This window comes from Syngnathus floridae, chromosome 2, assembly GCF_059516105.1.
Source record: "Syngnathus floridae isolate MCC-2025c chromosome 2, RoL_Sflo_1.0, whole genome shotgun sequence".
Classification (NCBI taxonomy): Eukaryota; Metazoa; Chordata; class Actinopteri; order Syngnathiformes; family Syngnathidae; genus Syngnathus; species Syngnathus floridae.
The window spans coordinates 27,386,467-27,405,924 of record NC_142414.1 but is presented as its reverse complement, the minus strand read 5'-3'; the positions used below and the strand labels follow the sequence as shown (position 1 = coordinate 27,405,924).

The 19,458-nt window shown below is 53.4% G+C and overlaps 3 protein-coding genes across 4 annotated transcripts; 2 read left to right on the top strand and 1 right to left on the bottom strand.

Moving 5' to 3' along the window:
• Positions 1-1,049: 1,049 nt before the first annotated feature.
• On the bottom strand, positions 1,050-9,299 carry LOC148403004 (protein Wnt-2b-A-like). The gene is made up of 5 exons (XM_088369949.1): positions 8,760-9,299; positions 6,800-7,020; positions 5,896-6,173; positions 5,542-5,806; positions 1,050-4,707 (listed from the first exon to the last, which is right to left on the bottom strand). Exons 1-5 carry the CDS (start codon positions 8,996-8,998, stop codon positions 4,478-4,480), a joined length of 1,233 nt encoding a protein of 410 aa, XP_088226075.1. The 5' UTR covers positions 8,999-9,299; the 3' UTR covers positions 1,050-4,477.
• A 3,240-nt stretch (positions 9,300-12,539) lies between these two features.
• On the top strand, positions 12,540-14,371 carry aurkaip1 (aurora kinase A interacting protein 1). Of its 2 annotated transcripts, none has more exons than XM_088369952.1 (4): positions 12,540-12,688; positions 13,009-13,122; positions 13,427-13,827; positions 13,987-14,371. In XM_088369952.1, the coding sequence occupies exons 2-4, from the start codon at positions 13,071-13,073 to the stop codon at positions 14,101-14,103; spliced, it is 570 nt and encodes a 189-aa protein (XP_088226078.1). In that variant the 5' UTR covers positions 12,540-12,688; positions 13,009-13,070; the 3' UTR covers positions 14,104-14,371. The 2 variants fall into 2 exon arrangements, with proteins under 2 accessions (XP_088226078.1, XP_088226079.1); XM_088369953.1 differs by lacking the exon at positions 12,540-12,688 and adding an exon at positions 12,712-12,854.
• A 141-nt stretch (positions 14,372-14,512) lies between these two features.
• Positions 14,513-19,288, top strand: LOC148403002 (matrix remodeling-associated protein 8-like). The gene is made up of 10 exons (XM_088369948.1): positions 14,513-14,674; positions 15,571-15,597; positions 15,714-16,016; positions 16,208-16,309; positions 16,505-16,966; positions 18,082-18,240; positions 18,312-18,342; positions 18,420-18,499; positions 18,612-18,665; positions 18,741-19,288. The coding sequence occupies exons 1-10, from the start codon at positions 14,644-14,646 to the stop codon at positions 18,764-18,766; spliced, it is 1,275 nt and encodes a 424-aa protein (XP_088226074.1). The 5' UTR covers positions 14,513-14,643; the 3' UTR covers positions 18,767-19,288.
• The last annotated feature ends 170 nt before the right edge of the window (positions 19,289-19,458 follow it).

Genomic DNA, 19,458 nt, shown 5'->3' with positions numbered 1-19,458 from the left:
ATTTCCCCTCCAAATTTACAGTCAACAACTGAGGAGCAGTCGTCCATTTATTTCGTTTTACAGTCGTTTTGCTTTGTTTTTTCGTTTCGTTTTACAATGGAGGATTACTACATATCCAAACGACTTTCAACGATGGATTTTCGGTCGAAGCAGGAGGTCATCAGTAAAGGAAGAGCAACTCCGGAGTTAAAAGGTTGGATTCGGACAACGGGACTTGGGAGCATGTCTTTTCAAACGGAGTGGTAAGTACGATCGTTTTGGATTCCATGTGCTTTATTGAGTGTTTTGATGTGTGAAGACTGCTGATATGAGACTTAAATTCAAATCGTTCAAATGAAATAATGAATAAGCCACACTAGAGCAGCGTTCCCCAACATTTTTATGTGACACGGTTAGGTGCCGGACCAATTTTACCGGGGGGGGGGGTGTGTGACGTCAGTGCCTCCCCAGTCATGAACCTCACCGACCGCACGTCACTGCTCTTTCTGATGAACTAAGTTGAGCAGTCAGTCAAGGCGTGAGACTCCACTGTGGACGCCGCAGCCGATGTGGCTGTATTGCCAAGTGGTAACGTTGTCCATTTCCAAATGCTGCAAAGGAAAGCAAGCTAGGTCTTAATGCTCCGTTTGAATTTTGCGTCTGCGCGCGCTTCCGTGTGCAAGCGTCACGTTCCGTATTCAATGCGCCCTCCGTCCGTCTGGTACGTGAACGTCGCCAAAGTGAGAGGAAGTCACTTGCAAAGTCCTGTTTACAAAAAACAAATGTTGTTCGGCGTGCGCGAGCCACGGACTCCTCTTTTTACGACGTGTCAAAGAGGTAGGAGCGATTCAGCAGCAGGTCTCTCGCTCTCCCGCTCTCTCTCGCTCTCTCGCTCTCTGTCAGGTTCAAAATCAGCAAAAGGATCAGCAGACAAAACCAGTGAGGCAGAATGTTGAGTCTTTTCTCGCGAGGAGTGCATCCAGACTTACAGCAGTCCGACTACACTAAAGATCTGTCACACCCCTCGCTCTTTTTATTTGGAATGCCCTACCCACAATGTGAGACTAGCCCCTAACAGGTGGGGGGGAAACATGGCTTAGTCTCATGAGAACCAAAAAAGAGCGCAAGGACAAAATGCTATGTGAAACAAGTACTCACAAGACGTCATGAGAAACAAAAGAGTGCAAGGACAAAATGCTATGTGAAACAAGTAGTCACAGACAAGACGTCATGAGAAAATGCTATGTGAAACAAGTAGTCACAGACAGGACGCCATGAGAAAGGAGTGCAAGGACAAAATGCCATGTGCAGACATCAACAAAATGGATTGAGCTATCAGCAACTTTCTTGGATTCCCAGAGGTGTAGAAGGTCAGGAAGCTCCAGACAGCATCGTTTGACTTGTTGTAGACCGGTGGACGTCTGCAAGGCGAAACAGCAAGCATTCTGCGCAATAATTTTATGAATAAGTACTCATTAGGGAACGCATGATAACATATGTATATATATAATTTATCTAACACTCTCTCTCGCAATATCTTTGTGAGCAAATGCGGCCGGCGGCCGGTGCCACCATGCAAAAAGCGTGCGTCATTCCACGGTTTGGTATGTTCCAACTGTGACCGCTAGAGGTCGGCACATGCCCTTTTTTGAAAGGAAATGGTTCGCTGGACTCAGTATTGTTGTGTTTTGTTTTTTGCTGTCTTTTTTCCTCTGAGTTTGTTTGTCGGGCCAAGACGCGTGGACTGAAGCCAGCCTTAAAACAGTTAGTATTAATGGGTGTGTGCCTGTGCGACGCTTGCTTGGCCTCGCTTGTGTTTGGCCAGTTAGCGCATGTCGGGCGGCTCGCGTGGCGTGGCCGGCCGGGTGAGACGCAAACTTGAAGATGCGGCACCCGAGCCGGTGCGCAGGCGAAGCTTCCTCCATTTGAATGGAGCGTGCTCTCTTTGTTTGAGACGAATGGGCCGCCAAGTCTCGCAGAGTCCTTGCCGGGCGGTCGATCGCTGGATGCCGGCCGATCGCTGGATGCCGGCCGATCGCTGGATGCCGGCCGATCGCTGGATGCCGGCCGCTCGCTGGATGCCGGCCGGCCGGCCTGCCGCGGTGGCAGAGACAAATGGGGTGTCTGGAGAGGGCCAGCCAGACACGCTGACTGACACACAGACAGATAGCCAGCCAGCCTTGCGAGCAACCTCTGCTCGCTCTCGCGACAGATAACGAACAACGCACACAAACATACACACACGGATAGCGACCAAATGATTGATGCACGGCCGGCCGCATGGTAGGCCGGCCGGCCGGCAGGCAGGCAATCTTTGAAGAGCCGTTTTTGTTTGCATTTGGCTCCAAAATGGTGCTAGCTAGGCTACTTGAGGAGTTTTGTTCTTTCGAGTTACTTCTACGTTATTTAGTGCCTTTTGGTTAATGTGCTTGCTGGGCACGAGGTCAGAAGAAGATTCTTGAAGCTAGCGTGTTCCACGGATGCCCAGTCGTATTTGGCTGAGTCCCACAAACGACTATAGGCGTGAAGGGGAACATTTTGCCGTGACTCTACGAAGAAGCGGTGTTCGATTTGAAGGCTGAGTGTGACGGAGCCTGCCTGAACTTTGGCTGTTGTTTTTGCTCAACCCGCTGTAGCGGAGAGTACGATGAGGGAACGCTCGTGCGGCAAAAGCAACATTTTGGCGCTTTGACAGCATTCAGGCGTGCCTGAAAGAAAAATGTTTGCACGCGTGCAGAGATGCTCGGCGCGTGCGTGCGTGCGTGCGTGCGTGCGTGCGTGCGTGCGCGACGTCTGCTCGGCGCTGCCCACGCAGTCTCGGCGCATCTGAGCCGGATCAAAATGTGTCAGGGGATGCTTCTCAGAAGAAGCGCTTGAGTTGTGGAGCCCCGTTGCATTGCTCAGAGATCCGTCCACGTCACTCAGGTAGCCATCGTCTGTCTATCTAGCTTGTCCATCCGTCGTCGGCGTTTGTCAGCTGCTTTCGCTCATTGCTATCTTCTACCTCCGTGTCGGCTCCCGTTCTTTGGTATGTTGCTGGAATGTTTCCAGGTCACTGTTGTTTGTACCTTGCGAGGTGGGTGTGTAAATTCCCACCGCGGGAGAGAGATAAACACACTCACCCATGCAGTGACGTATGTACACAGATCACAACCCGTTCTGCCAAAGGATCATCTTGCTCTGGCTCACTTGTGCTTTCCAGAAGAGGAAAAAAGGGGAGAAAAGTATAACTGCGCAAGCGCCCCACGCTCAGCTGGACATTTTCTCTATCGTTGTGCAAGAGGACGAAAGCGAGATTTGCAAGCGAAGTTGCCGGCGAGTCAGGGAAGGGCTTGCATTGGACTTGATGACTGAGTGAGAAAGGCACAAGGGTCACAGATTGAAGTTGAAATGCGTTGCCCTCTCAAACGCTCACGTAACATTGTCCACGTCTTTAAGGAGGGCGTGGTACGTGGTACGTGGTACGTGATAGGTGGCGTGGCACAGCTTCCGCACGGAGCCCTTCTTACTTTGCATACGTCTGATTTTGACTCAATGCGTCGCACTTTATACGCAACGGCGGCGGCTTGTTCTGAAAGCGCTCGACAAACAAAGGTCGGTGCCGTCTGCTGGTGGCCAGCTCGCGGGTTCCCCGATCCCGAGTGGCGCCGGCCCGGGCGCTGCCGACTCCTGCTGTTTTGCCAGCTTTTGTTGCTATCACTCTGGATAGCGCGTGTCTCGAGGCTGCCGTCTCGCCTCCGTATCAGTTGTGCCCAGCAAAGTCTCTATCGCTCTTTTTTTATTCCAAATATAAAAAAGAAACACAATTGCAGCCCCTTCCTTCCTTCCTTCCTTCTTTCCTTCCTTCCTTGCTTGCTTGCTTCCTTGCTTCCTTCCTTCCGTAGCATATATTTCAAATGAACATCTGTTGCTGAATAAGGCCCTAGAGCACACAAAGTAAAGGCAGTATAGCAAGCGCAAGAGCAACGCCGTCGCATCACTTTTGGAGCGAGAGTTCTCTCGTGGCTGTGGCGCTCTTCTGGCTGTGGCAGACAGCAAGTGACATCGTATTTCAAGGCGCAGCTTTCCTTCTCGCGAACAGCATTCAAGGCTCCAGCTCGCGTGTCCATGTTCTCATTGAGTCAGAAGATTTCTTTGCCTTCAACGTCCACTGGTCAAAGTGCACATGAAAAGAGAAAAAAGTGTTTGTTGGCCTTGGGACAAATCTGCTTTGCCCTCCGCAGAGGCGAAGGAAAAAATGCGAGTATACGCTACCGCGCCGTTGTTTGGACACTGCTTTGAAGGCTCACTTCATGTACTACAAACGTGTCTCGGAAGCATCAGAAAAGCAGCGGAGCCTCTTCAGCCCGCAGGAGAACCAAGTCTGAGCCATATCCATCTGGAGGCTGGCTTGCTCGACGGCTCTCGAAAAGTTAGAAATACGGCCGGGCAGAGCAATTTCACACACGCACACACACACACACTGCCACAATGGCCTTTTTTGGCTGCCTGTGACCGCTCAGGTCTTGTCCAACCAGTCAGCTTGCTTGGGGGCCTTGCACGTGTGCACGTCCAGCGTTTCCTTGCAGACCTTGCATTCCACGGCGCAGCACCACTGGAATTTGCACTCGCACTGGGTGAGTTGCTCCACTGTGCTGGTGTCGTAGCCCCGCCCGCAGCACATGACCTCGCAGCCGTCGGGGCTGCGCGACGTCTTATTGCACGAGCGCCCGGCGGTGCCGATGGAACCTGGAGAGCAGACAAAAATGGCGCTCAATCGCATGTCTTGTTAGGTCACCAAAAAAATGGATGGATGGATGGATGCATGGATGGATGGATGGATGCATGGATGGATGGATGGATGCATGGATGGATGGATGGATGGATGCATGGATGGATGCATGGATGGATGGATGGATGGGAAAAAACAAACGGGAGTGCATTCGCTCAATGTGCGCGTACGAATGTCACCCACGGCAAGATTAGTGCCGCTGTTTGATGAGAGAAGCGCCGTGTTTGCCTTGCCAGCTATGACAACAAGCTCGGCAGCTATGCAGTGTTGGTAGAGTGGCCTGCGCTCGCGCTCGGCCTTTCCCAAGCCACCGCTCCCTTTCAAACTGCACCGTGTGTGTCTGTGTGACAGATGCTGAAATGGACAGTGGAGCGTAACAGACAGACAGACAGGCTCTCACACTCCGAGGCCCAGACAGACAGACAGACAGGCTCTCACACTCCAAGGCCCAGTCTGCCCTCCGGCCAAGCTTAGGGGACAGACGAGACGAAACGGGGCGAGGGAGACTGTGACCAACAAAGACAAGTGACTTGGTTGCGTGTTGTTGTTTTTTTTTTTAAATTAGCCGCTCGTGGCTGTTGCCAATTCCGCCGGCAAGGTGAGAAAAGAGGGGCACCGAGGACCAACGGACAGACCGAGCGAAGCGAGCGAGGTGTTGACGCCTGAAGCTCGCTCAAGCGTTTCATCCAGGAATGGGCCTCCCGCGCCTTAGGCTACCAGGAAATGAGCTTCCACGGACGCAGACGCCATTGCGCGCCATTGCCGTCCGCACGCCAACAAAGATGCATTACCTGTGGATTTGTCCGGCAGGCAGTAATCGGGGGAGTTCTCAAAGTAGACCAGGTCGTTCTCGGTGGCCTTGCGAAAGGCTCGGTCGGCCACGGCGAAGCCCGTCCCGTCTTGGTTGGTGGTCACCTCGACGGCCCCGTCGTATTTCCTTTTCAGGTAGTCGCCGGTCTTTCGGAAGTCCGACGTGGCCATCCAGCACGTCCGCAGCGCGCACGAGCCGCTCACGCCATGGCATTTGCACTCCAGCTTCATGAAGCGCTTGACTGCCTGCAAAAGGCCCGCTCGCGCCGTCAATTTGCGCGCTTTGCCAACGGGTGACGTTCTGGCCGGCCGGCCAGCCAGCCGGGCTCACCCACCGATCGTCCGCAGCGGTTGTTGTGCAGGTTCATGAGCGCCCGTGCGTCGCGGAGCGTCTTCTCTTTGGCGTCGATGAAGGCTTTGGCAAACCTGATCCCGTAGCGGATGTGGTCGCTACAGCCGCCCCAGTTGAATTCTCCTCGCTCGTCCTTGTCTCCACCTCGCTTTTGCGGGTCGCAGCTGCACCTGCTGAGCTCCCCTTGGCTGCAGGCCCGGGTCAGCGCGTAGACCACCCCGGCGGAGGAGATGGCGTAGACCAACGCCGCTTCTCGGCTGCCTGCCGCAGACAGACAGAGGTGGAGAACGAGGGGAAAAGTTTGGCAACCTAGGCCCGGCCCGACAAAGCGGGAGCTAACCCTAACCCGGACAGCAAAGACAAATGTGATGCAACGAGTCGCAGCCTTGTTCTGCCAAGCTAACGATGAATGAGTCAGATGTTTACAAAGTATGTTTCTCCAGCGTGTACTTTTTGCATTGTTGAGAAGCGAAAGGCAGGAGCAAGAGCCAAGAAGAGTCTGTTGACTCCGCCCGCCTGGGCCGAGGGAGGGAGGGAGGGAGGGAGGGAGGGAGGGAGGGAGGGAGGGAGGGAGGGAGGGAGGGAGGGAGGGAGGGAGGGAGGGAGGGAGGGAGGGAGGGAGGGATGGGCCCGCTTGGGCGGCTGTTTTGTGTGGGAGGCCGGAGGAGGGCATTGCTGCTCATCATTCAAAGCAACGCTGCTCGCCTCTGACAATCGCTATGGTTCTGTAAATATTTACAGCTTTATCTATGAAGGGAGCAACGACGCCGCCCGCTGCAAAAGGCTAGGGCAACGATGGCGCCCGCTGCAAAACGCCAGGGCAACAATCCACACCAAAGCATTTGCCTTCAGCTCCTTTCCAAACGGTACCTCAGCTCGGGACTTACTTCTGAGCAAGACGCGGCCGAAGACGGTGGGATCGTGTTCCAGTGTGCTGCAGTTCCAGCGGTGATGTCTGAACTGGTGCTGGCACTCTCTGATCCACTCCTCGGTCCCCTGGCCGATGGCCCGCATGACGTCCGGGTGGCGCTGGCACAGTTGCCGCTGCTTGTTGACCAAGGCCGGGATGTTGTCGCAGATCACGCGGGCGCCCAGCGCACCGATGTACCTGCGCATGCATGGGTGGTGGTGAAAGCAAGTCAAGTCAAAAGGCACTGCGCTCACCTCGCAAACAACCGCTACGACCGTGGAGCGCCATCAAAGAGGCGGGCCGGCGGGCCGGCGGGCGGGCTCGAGCCTTTGCTCGCTCAGTTGCGCCCAAACCGGTTGAGCCGCAGTGGCTCGCGTGGTTGGTGGCGGGTTGCCGTCGGCCGGCAAGCAGCCGTTGCGCCCGCCGCCACGCTGCTCTTTTTGCCAGCGCAGCAGCACTTCTGGGTCGGGGCAAAAGCATACTTCTTGGACTCCCAAAACACTTGAAGGGAGGGAGGGGGGAAGCCGCGACTCCCCCGCGCACTCGGCCGGGCACCGGGCTCAACGTGTGAAATCTGGCCCAGGGGCCTCCCGTGAGCCCGTCCGTCTTATGCAGACCCCCAAGAAGTCTCCTTTGCTTTTCACTGCCTGAGTGAGGCACGCTCACAAATGGCTCGCTGTTTTACGAGGTCCTACAAGAGAGATGATGGAGAGCCCCCCAGAGAAAGAGGGATTAGGCCAGAGGAAGAGCACCAGAGTGCCCGTCAAAGGCCGAGCCGCAACTCATCTTTCATTTCTCCTGAAAGTGGAGAGGACTGGACTGGACTTGGGTGGCTTGTAAATCATGCGGCGGGTGTGGGCTGCAAGACACGCTGGCCGGGGTGGGTGAGCGGGAAGGAGGCGGCCTTCCGCTTCACTTTTTGCAGATTTTTTTTCCCCCGCAGCCCTGAAAGCAGGCTTCACCTGCCACCACAAAAGCGCCGGTTCCCCAAGTATGAAGCCGCCATTTTGCATCTTTGGCGATTCACTTGACAGATGTTTGGCATCAAGTCCAATATGGGCCAGGCGTCCATTTTTCTTCAAAGGCTGGCGGTTGCCTTGCTCAAGTTTTGCCTTTGCTGCGTGCGTGAGTGAGTGCGTCTTAGTACGTTGCGGCGCCGTAGAACAAGATTGTCGCGCACACCTACCGCTATGCTCGGATACATTCGGACACACGGCAAGAACTGAAGTCCCACCACATATACAAACAACAAGGCCTATTTTGGATGAGCTACATTTGTTGCATTGCAAATGTCAACAACAACAACAACACGACAAAGAATAGCAAGGCCTGTATTTCAAGTGCAAAGTTGAGTTCTTCAAAAAAAAAAAAAAAAAATTTGTAGAACAAGAAAAAGCCACCATTTTCAGACCAGACCTTTTTTTTCCATGAGGTCATTTTTCCTGTTGCTTGCTCGCCCATCTGCTTGACGTTTTTGTTACAATATCAATGAGAAATACCATTTGTCTTTTTCCCTCGTTATTCAAATATACTGAAAAATGGCTTCGGCAGTTATGCCCTGTGAATATGAATGAGCTCGATTCGAATTGCCAAAAAAATGAAACGACTGGCTGCTTGTGCCGTCGTGGCAAAGTGATGATTGCTTCACAAACCTCAAATGCAGACTCATCGTGGTGATATGATAACAAACTTCACAAGTGAACCAGAAGTAACCTTCACCACAAACTCATTTTTTAAAAAATGTTATAATTTAAAAAAAAAAGGGAAGGGGGGTGACTGTTATTTCTGAAAACGTGTGCATGCTTTAGGATTTGACTGCTGAGAGGGGTTCTTATTTCTGAGCCTCCAATTAAGTCACATTGCAAAGCCCTAAAAAACGCTTTGTAGCGTAGAATTGATTCATCCCCACGCACGCACGATGGCACTTTTTGACTCACCACCATGACGAATCCACTCGTGGGGTGAGCAACAGCAGCAGCAAAACGCACGCCCAGCTGGCAGCAGCGGTTCTGGGATTTTGCCCTGACTTGAACGAGAGTGCCCGGGACCCACTGCTCCGAGTCTGAGCCAGCCGCCGCGTCCCGCTCAGAATGGTGTCCAGAGCCAGCATGCTTGCCTCGGCGCGCCGAGATGACATGAGATGAGACGGTTTGAGAGAAGAGTCAGGTGGCGTCATCCAGCGTACGCGTGCATGCCGCCATGTGCGTGTGCACGCCACTCGCGTCTCTTGCGCCTTGACCACAGCAAGTGCGTGGCGCCCGCTGCATGCGCTTCTCTGCGCTAACGCCCGCCTATCCTTGTTCGTTCAGGCACCTTCCAGAGGCAACCGTCGGCGTCAGCATCGGCAGCCTCATCAATGCGCTCCCGATGGCAGCTGGAGTGGGAAAAAAAAAGCCAGTGGACCGCTTCTGTGATAATGCCGGGACCTTTATCGGTGTGGCCGACACACTGACAGAGGTCAGGGGGAAGGAGCGGGAGAGCCAGAGAGCGAGGGGGAGGGCACCCCGCTGACGCCCACTGGAGGCCAGGGGCTTTGACTGTGGGAGGGACGGAGGGAGGGAGGGAGGGAGGGAGGGAGGGAGGGACGCAACAGGGAAGACGGCGTGCGTGCGTGCGTGCGTGCACGTGTGCGTGGCTTTGGCCCAGTAAAACAACCTGATTCAAGGCAATACCTTTGATTTAGGTAGGTGTGGGTAATAAGACAAGAGGATACGTGTCTTGTGGTCATCATGCTCATGGTGGAACCCAACAATTTGATCTTCCAGGACTGGGTGATCCGTGCCCTCCCTGCACTGGTCCGACAGGCAAGAGCTCGCCACGCGAGCTTGGCTCTCTGCTGGCCCTCAAGCTCGGCTCTTTGCTGGCCCTCAAGCTTGGCTCTCTGCTGGCCACGCAAGCTTGGCTCTCTGCTCGCCAGGCAAGCCTGGCTCTTTGCTCGCCTGGCCCGGCAGCCCGCCGCACGCTCTCCGTTGCGGCAGTTTCCCAAAGCCCTTCTTTAGCTTGAAATTCCTTTCAGCTTTTTGCTGGTGCGGTGCCCTAAGAACAATCGACACAAACGGAGCCATATCGTCCGTTGGATCAGCGCCGTCTTCCTAAATACGAACCACGTGTGTGTGTGTGTACAAGGCAGACGGCTGGCTTGACTTCTGACCCAAAGAGGAGCCACACGCGCACTTGATTATAACAGGACTGAGGCCCCGCTTAAAGCCAGGGCCGTCTTCGCTCAGGTGGTCCCGGGATGCATTTGAGTCACTCGGATCACGGCTAAAAGAGCGCGGAGGATGGGCCAACGGCCTCGTAGCCGTAACGTCCGCAACGTCCTGTCCTCCTTCAAGCAACATCTGTCTCTGGGCTCACGGTGAGCTCGCTGCTTTAAACAGGCTCCAAACATCCCGCCAACCTTTTTTTTCCTCTCTCGCTGGCATCGTCACAGAAGTTCAGTCCGACTGGAGATTTGTTGGCGTGAAATCGGGAATCGCACGCAATCCTGGGCCAAATAGGCACGGCGCGAGCGCAAAGGCTCCGATCCGACGGCAACCCGGAGACGTGCATCGGCGCAATGTGGCAACGTAACGCGACGCCGACAAATACGACCTTGTCCTCTGGGGACGGACGGAGGAGCCAGCCTCTTTACACGCCGAGTGCGTGCCAACACCAGCAACGATTTATTGGTGAGGAACGTTAGATCTGGCCTGCCAGTCCAGAAGCCTGAGGAATGATTGGCCGCCTCTCAGAGGAGGTGTCGGAGCCGAATGAAGGATGGATGCACGGAGCCACGTGCGCGCAAGCGCTCGTAAAGATGCCAGGCACGACGAGCCTTTTCAGACAGCCGCCCGGTTTGTCCGGCCACCGCAAGCAAGACGCCGTTGGAAATGGAAAGCGGCGGCAGCGGCGGCAGCTTTAATTCAAGAGCCTCTGTAACACACTCAATGGCCTTTACCGTACGGGAATAACGAGCTCGCCGTTGTCCAAAGAACAGAAGCGCTGGCTAAAGTTGCTTTCATGCGAAGGCCCGCACCAACATCCCAAGCTGCACCGGGTGAAGGCAAAAGTTGAATCATTGGGTCACTTGCTACGAATGATACAAATATTCTCTGACCTTTTGTGTTTGACAACAAACTTGAACTGGGAGCTTAGAGACTCTTTTTGAAGAAGAAGAAGAAAAAAAAAAAAGTTCACTTGGAGGCGGACAACAAGTACACAACGGTGGGTTATCTTAGTCAGAGAGGGAAGCGCTGACTGAGTGCTTCTGTTCTTGGACTTTCATTGCCATTGCTTGTTGCAGCACCACCTGCCTGCCATCAGGCAGGGGGGGCAGCTGCAGCTTTGTGCACTTTTGCGTCCACGCTGATAGGCAGATAGTGTCAGCGTGCAGGCTACACGCAGAGATCTTATTAGAGGGAGCGCAATAGAGAAATGGGTGGGTGGAGATTTGGACAGTAAGTTCCCCAGAGGGAGCTGCAGCTGGCTCCTGTTAGCCAGCCACAGGCGTATAGAAATCAAAGGCACGCATGCACTGGGAGGTACGGCAATCTCACCTGGTGGCCACCCGCTCTGGCTTCCGAAGCCGGCAGACAAAAAGCGGCTCGGACAGACTTGGATTCAGCCAAGACCCAAATGTGACATGCATTTTCAAATCATCTGAGCGAGCGTGTGCCGCGGAGTTGCTAGCCAAAATGGCGCTCACGCCTTCGCTCTGTTATCAGCGCCTCAAATTCTGGCCGTAATTACGCTCCAACACAAAGATGGTGGCAAAATCACATTGAAGGCAATTTTGCACGCTCGATCGGAGGAGGCGCCGCAACTTGCTGCTCCAAATGTCGGTGAGGTCAAAGCTTGCTCATCCTGGCCAACAGGGCATGTCTGAAAGAAGCCCCGTGAAGACCCTCCCGCTAGGCTTCAATTTCCTGCCATCTTCTGTCTCCACTTCAGCTCGGGCGCTTCAATGGCTTCCCTTCGTCGCCGAGCTTTTCTGGCAAATGGACCAGCTGGCTAAGTGAGGACACAAGTGTTCCTTGCAGCATGGTTGACACCACCCCGCTTGAACCGGGATTGCCCCGTGCAGTGGAAGGAGACCAGCAGAGACTGGCATGTCCTTGGCAGGAGAACTTCCCTCCCTCCCTCCCATCACCCACTGTCAAGAGTGAATTGTTGCCCACGTGTTGGTCAAGAGTGATTTGTTGCGTCTGGCTGGCTGGCTCGCTATCAGTCAGCCAAGACGCGGAGCCATGATGTTATGATTGGGAGTGGACTTTGTGATACGTTGCAAACAACGTCTAGAATTTGAAAGGAAGGTGGTTTTATGAGAAGATGATGTTCCTCACAAAGATTAAAAAAGGCGCTCCTGTCCTGTGGCAGTGACTCATCGTCCGAGAAGTAAACACACTACAGTAAAATAATCATTTTAATCAATACAAAGTACGTACTAAATAGTGCGCCTCTGCGGCCTGACTCCACTCTGTAGTATCTCTGTGAAAAAAATCCGTGAAGCAGCGAGGGCATGAAAGGTGAACCGTGATATAGCGAGGGATTACTGCATTTCTGTCTAAAAAATAATTGAAGTGTGTGATCAGATCACAGAGTGATACTATTTCAAACAACAAACCTAAAGAATTCGGCGGTGAAAGTATTTGTATATGACTAAATTATATTGGTTTTGTATGAAGTCTTCACTTATAGTCTGTAAGCCATCCGGAGGGTGGCGGTAATGCACTATAGTCGGCGTCGGCCGTTAAATGACAACGAAGAAGAAGCCGAGCGAGCCCAGTAAGCGGAAGTACGTCCAATTTGTGCGACACCGAGCGGAAGTGGACGCCCGGCGTTGTGTCACATTGGAAACGCTCTTCAGACTCATCGATCGTTTGAGGTAAAGTCAATTCTTTGGTGCTCAACCGCCCCGGTAGAAGCGGTCGCCTCCGCTTTCGCTCGAAAAGAGAAGAGCACTTTCTCGCTCGCCAGCGTCCTTTGTTAGCGCGTTAGCATGAGCTTGCACGTCTCGTGAAATTGGGCGAAATGAGCGCCCTCAAGTTGAGGTGAGCTCCATCGGTGTACCCAAAGGCAAGACGTAGCCGCATAAAAACAGACTTTGACGCGTCCATTTTGTTTTGTTTGTGACGCTACGAGACGTCAAGAGAATGTTGTTCGATGTTGCGAGCGAGCGTGCACGTAACGATGAGCATTCCACAGGACATCGGCATGGCAACCCACTGCTGATACTTGACAGGCAGACTGTCGATGCTCTCCGAACGATGTTGACGTCCAAACTCCTCCCTCGTCTTCGTCTGCTGCACAGGACAATTTGTAAGTATGAAGGGCGTGCGTTTGCTGCGCTGCACCCACCGCATGTGTGCATATTCATGCGGCATTTATTTGGTAATATCGCCTACGGCGGCAATCACGATCAGACGGGGGTTTTGTACGCTTACCGTCATTCTCTAAGATGACGGCAATTTGTGGGGAGTATCTTCAACACGTCGCCCGAGAGACTCACTTTGTATGAAAGTCCTTGCTTCTTTGTGTGTTGAATGTTGTGAAATGGATTTCAAATATTTAGCGATCATCTTGTGACTTCTGTAGCTCACCAACTGTTTTCTGATGCGTCTAGTTTGCCACGGAGATGTCGCAAGTGGCCGCGCGCAGCCGGCACTTGCCGCGTCCGGCCGCCCCTTCGACAGCAGGGCGGCGCGTTACACCACAGCGGCTGACAACCGCCATCCGCCTCGATGGCTCCGAGCGGAGCCGGAAGCGGACGAGATGCTGGTACCCCGTAAGCTGTGCGTGAGTCCTCTGGAAACGTGGCTCTCGCTGCGCTACTCTCTTCCTCCCCTGCCGCAGCGGGAGCTGCCCGGTCTTGAGGAGGATGTCGATGCGCCCGCGCCCCTCGCTTGCAAAAATGTCCTGGAGATCCGGCGCCGCAAAATGAACCGGCACAAGTACAAGAAGCTGTTGAAACGGACCAAATTCCTCAGGAGGAGAGTGCGGGAGAGCAGGGGCAGAAAGAAGCAGGTACGTTCTGCCAGTCCAGATCGGTTCGGTCGACGGCAAAAAGCTTTGGGGCTCTTCTCGATTTCATCGAGGGAAATGAAAATTCACTCGAATCCAACCGTGTTATGTGAAAGAATTTTTTGGTGGAGAAATTCAAACAAGTTTGTTTTGTTTGTGCAGAAACGTTTTGAGAAGGACCTGAAACGGATTTGGATGCGCGCTGGGCTGAAGAAAGCGCCAGAGGGATGGAACACACCCAAGCTCTTCATTAGACAACACGGAAACCGAAGAAACTGAGACCCTTTTGACCTCACGCGAGATAAACAACTTGCTCTCCGTGGTCCCTGTCGTGTTGTTTTCATCATCGTCATGATTTCAAATCCAATCAAATCACAAGGGCAATCAGTCTGCTCTTGTTGCGGGAGCAGTTCATCTTCGATGCTGTAGGTGGCACTGTCGCCAAGCAAAGAATGCCCACCGCAATGACTCCAACTCCCTCCCACCCGCCCTCTTTCTTTCTGCGGTCTAGACATTGTTGCTGGGAGAATTAAAGTGATGAAACACGTGTGAACGTGTGATTGTTCAAAAGTAACGGGGGGAATCGCTGTCAACTAGCCTGGTTTGGCGCAAAAGGAGAAAGCAAGCATCCCCTGCGCGTGACTTTATCCCCGGTGTTGGGTTTCAGGGGTTGCGGGGCGGGGCGTCTGCCGACTGCGCGTCGGCAGCCCATCCATCCATCCATCCATCCACTCAGACGACCAAAACAAGTACCGTACCGCAGTCGCTCAGTGGTGACCTACTTGATAGTTGCTAACTTTTGTCCCATCCGAGCCAGACATGCGCGTCGTCTTTGTGACTCTGCTGCCAGGTAAGCTTCTTGTTGTTGTTCTTTCAAAAGAATGGGTTAGGCTTAGTCACATTCCGTTCATCCACCGACTGTATCTTGCTCTGGAAAGATGCTCAAGCTTTGGAAACACTTGCGCTTAAGAATGTGCCTTTGCGAACAGCCACCCCGCCTAAAAAGTTTCTGCTTCGCGAAAACTATGCCCAATGTTTGTCGCCGTTAGTTTTTACTAAATAAATGAACTGGGTCAGCGGTACTCCAATCCGAAAGTTCTTGAGATGGCAGGGGGAGAAAAAAAAAACAAGACTGGTCGTGAAAGGCACGTTGCCAAGAAACATGAGTCGCCTTGGCCCGGGGGAGTTTTTTTTTTTTTTCCCTGCTATGGTTTTGGCCCAATGTGTTTCTTGTTAACTTTGGTGTGAGCAGATGGAGGAGTCAGCGTTTTTCAGCAGCCTCCTGATTCAAATGCGCGCGTCACTAACGAGCCTTTCTCAGCGGGAGGATTTCATGATCGGGTCATAATTGAGCACTTCAAAGAGACCTGCACAACACTGGGTTCGTGTTTAAGCACCCCCCCCCCCCCCCCCCCAAAATAAAAAAAGTTGCAAAAAGTTCACGTCAGCCAAGTGAGGTACGGTCGGGCTCGTAAGTGATTGTAAATATATGTAGGTGGTAAATATAGGACCTCAGCAAAATGGCTGATGTCACGGAAAGTGCATACCTTGGCAGCCTGCTTGTTTTTCGGTTTAGCCTTGGGTGCACACCTAAAGCCACAGAAATTGTCTCATTTTTGTAGCTTTCGCCACCTTTTCTTTGTGCTTCGGGGTTGAGCCTCACTTAAGGTTGCACCAATCTTACAACAAAACCATTTGAAACGGATGTAACAGCAAGACTAATTGCCCTGTTTTTGTCCATTTCAGTTGTCGTCGCGCTCTTCCCGCCAGTAGGTAAAGTGTTTTTTTGTTGTTTTTTTGACGACAACTCCCCTTTGTAACCATTGTCGCGTTTGGCTAAGGCGCGCGTGTGTGTGTGTGTGTGTGTGTGTGTTTGTTTCCGACCCCAGCGTGGGCTCAGGGGAGCGACAACGGCAGGCCGCTCCAAGCCAAGAACGTCACGCTGGCCGTCGGCAGCCGGGCCGTCCTGCCTTGCCACAGCCCTCGCGCGCTGTGGACCCAGGACAGACTGAGGGACCGCCAGAGGGTGGTGCACTGGGACGTGATCCGCAACACGCCCAAATACTCGGTGGAGCGCCTCCTGGACATGTCCCCCGGCGCCCGGCCGAGGCTCTACGACAGCGCCAACAAGGGGCGCCTTTCCATTCCGGGCTCGGCGTTCAAAGACGGCAACTTCTCCCTCGTCATCACCGGTGAGACTCGCCGAGCTGTTTAAAAATGTGGCCGGCTTGCAAACGTTGGCTTATGAGCTAATATGGCAGCCGATTGCCCTCGACTCTTGTCGCTGCGATGATGGAAAAGCGGTTTTGAGGCCAAGCCTACACGCCGGTTACAGAACAAGCATGTTTTCACTCTGACGCCTCGCTCGCATTTCTTCCGCCAGATGTGGTGCAGAGTGACCGAGGAGTGTACACGTGTAATCTGCACCATCACTACTGCCAGAATCAACAGTCTGTTCGCATTCAGCTTGACGTGACCAAGTCAGGTGAGTGTCGGTCGCCACGGTTGTGAGGCTGCACCCTTAACAAGGCTGGGACAAGTCAAAAAAACAAAACAAATAACCCAAACCGAGCAAGTGGGTCCAATTGAAGACGTTCCAGGCAGCGCTTTGAAGGGCGTAGCTTGACCGGGGCGCGTAGCTTGACCGGGGCGCGTAGCTTGACCGGGGTGCGTCTTGCAGCTCTCAAGCAGAAGCGTTACTGGGACGGAGAGAAGACGGTGCTGGTGGCCTTGCTGGGCAGCTCGCTGGTGCTGCCGTGCGTCAACCGCCACCCCCTGTGGAGGGACGGGCTCCAGGAGGACCAGCAGCAGGTGGTCCACTGGGACTTCCAGCCCCCGGGCGTGCGTCCCGACAGAGCCGAGCGCCTGGTGGACCTCTACGCTTCGGGAGAGCGGCGGGATTACGGGCCGCTGGTGGCCCACGACAAGATGAGCGTGGCCGACGACGCCTTTCGCCTCGGCGACTTCTCGCTGTCCATTTCCGACTTGCGGCCGCTCGATCGAGGCCTCTACTCCTGCCACCTGCACCACCACTACTGCGGCCTGCACGAGAGACGCGTCTTTCGACTCACCGTGGTACCTTGGCTAGCCGCAGAGCCCTCCGCGGCTTCGGAGGCCTTCCCCAACGACCGACCCGAACCAAGTAAGCCCGTGGCAAGTCAAAGAGCCTGACGAGTCACTTTTGAGAATCGTGTCTGGAAACGCGCGCAAACGCTGAAAGGCGATGCGACAGATACTTGGCTCCACGTCTGTAAAGGTCCGTGACGCCAATTCTGATTTTCACGACGGACGGGGCAAGCCGCACTGCACAAATGGGCCGACTGGGATTCTCTGAAGGGACGCTTTGAGTGGCAAAGATTGTGGCCTCTCCCACAGCGGAGCAGCCCTCCCTCTCTCAGATCCGCCAAATTGCCACCATCGTGGGATTGATGCCGCTCGCAAAAGTACCTTAAACGGTTTTGCGGTGGTTGGGGGGAAGCTTTGACGGTGGCTTTGTGTCCTTTGCCGTTCACTCAATTTGGCAAGGTTGTCTTGTCTTCGGTGTGACCGTCTGCAGCTTTTTCTTGTGAGGAAGGTTGACCACGCTTGTTGGTTGCTTCCAAAGCCCAGCTGTGAGCAGCTGTGTCCTGCGGGGGCGGGAGCATACCGGATGCGCTCAGAGTCCAGCATGCAGTTTCTCCAATGGCTTTGCCTTGGCTCCAATTCTTATTGAAATGATTGGCGCCCCGCCCCGACTGCACTTTGACGCCAACCTAGTAGTCAACGCGGACGAGGGCCGAGTGCGCATTCCAAACGCATGAGAGCTCGCTCTCACAACAAAGTCCCTCTTGGACCATACGTTCTATTGACCTCTTTTGCTACTGCCTTCCACCAACGTAGAAAACGGTGAATCCAAAAGCGACAGGCAGACAGAGCACATGAGAGAATTTGTCCCTTCTCGCACTTTTCCCCTCGGCTGTGGTCAGCCTGTCCTTTTTTTTTTTTTTTTTTTTTCCCCTGGAGGAGGGAAAAAATGGGTCTGGAAGTCATTACTGGCGACATGAATCCCGTGCGCTTTACTTTTCCTCTCTCTGACTTTGAAAAAGGAGAAATGGACAAGAAGAGTCCTTGAAGGGGTTAAGTCAACCTTTTGTTTTGTTTCCACACGGCGGGCCCGCAATATTCCGGAAGGATCGGTCGGGACCAGCGTCTAAAGCAGGCATTGCGCCGATCCACCCGTCGCAGCTCGAGTATTGACGTCTCATCGTATCTTGGCAGGAATCAAAGACGTTGACGGTCCTCATGTGGTCAACGTCATCCTCCCGGAGCATCGGAGCCACGCGGTTCAGCACGTGGGCTACTTCCTGGCGGCCTTCCTGCTTCTGGCCTTCGTCGGCGTCGCAATCCTCGCGCTGACTCGTCGGCGCAAAAAAAGAGGTGTCCTGTTTAGTTAGCGGCTAGCGCACGGCGCCAAACACCCTTTCTGATTCTTTTGACATTCCTTGCAGGCCAGGCATACCACCTGCGCCGATATGACGAGTAAGAGCTGCGCAAAAGCCAATGTTGGTCAATGCGATGCATTTGTGGGGGAGAAAAACTCTTTTATGTCTTTGCAGGAGAAACGTCATCTATGAAGGTGAACGCTCGTCGGACTGCACGGAGCTGAAGAGCCGCGACCCAGAGCCGTCGAGTTCAGGTAGTAGATTGCATCCACTCTGCCAACGTGGAAAAGGAAACTCCTGACTTTGTTTGTGTGTGTGTGTGTGTGTGTGTGCACGCGCGCGTGTTGATGCACGCACGCTGCACAGATTACAAAAACAACCTCCTGAAAGAGCGAGACATGAGCAAAGACTGCAACAAGGGTAAGCGGCCAGAGGAGGCCGAGCAATTGGCTTGCCACACGAATGACCGTGCGTGTGCGTTCTGTCCTCATGCAGACTTTGATGGCAAGATGTGCAAGTGAGGAGCTCGGGACACGCTGCTGCTGCTGCTGCTGCTGCTGGCAGGACCAGAGCAAACGCCGCCCGCCGCTCAAGGGGGACCAAATGACAACCGAGCAACACGGCACGTAGCTTTGACTTTTTTTGTTTGATTTGATCACGTTTATTCCTGAAAATTCCAGTCACTTTTATTTGCTATTTTGAGGTGGCATGCCCCCCCATATGTTTTCTTGGTTTTCTGGCATGGTTTAGGTGTAATGTGCATGCCTACGGCGCTCAAAGGTCTTTTCATATGACAATAGTTGCTTTTGCACCCTTTGTTTTTTGTTGCCTAAATTCTGCTGTATTGTTATTTGCAAACCGACGTTCACTGTATACGGACAAAGTCGCCAAATGTGGCACATTACTTTCCTAACTTGTTTTTATATTTCTAAATTTCTTTCCAATGTGTAAAAAAAAAAAACAATAGCAAACCATAGACTCTTGGAATCAGTTTATCCAAACAATGACAGTATTAATGAATAAATACACAAGATACAAAGAAAGCTTGGGATCCATAACTGCAAGCCATGTTACCCGACACCGCTATATGAACACGACTTGCGCCAACATGACAATGACTGATCATTTTCACCAATGAATCATTACAGAACATTTGGGGGTGGGGGCATTTTTTTTTTATTTCCCGTGAAAAGTAAATCCCAGTCACCTTGTC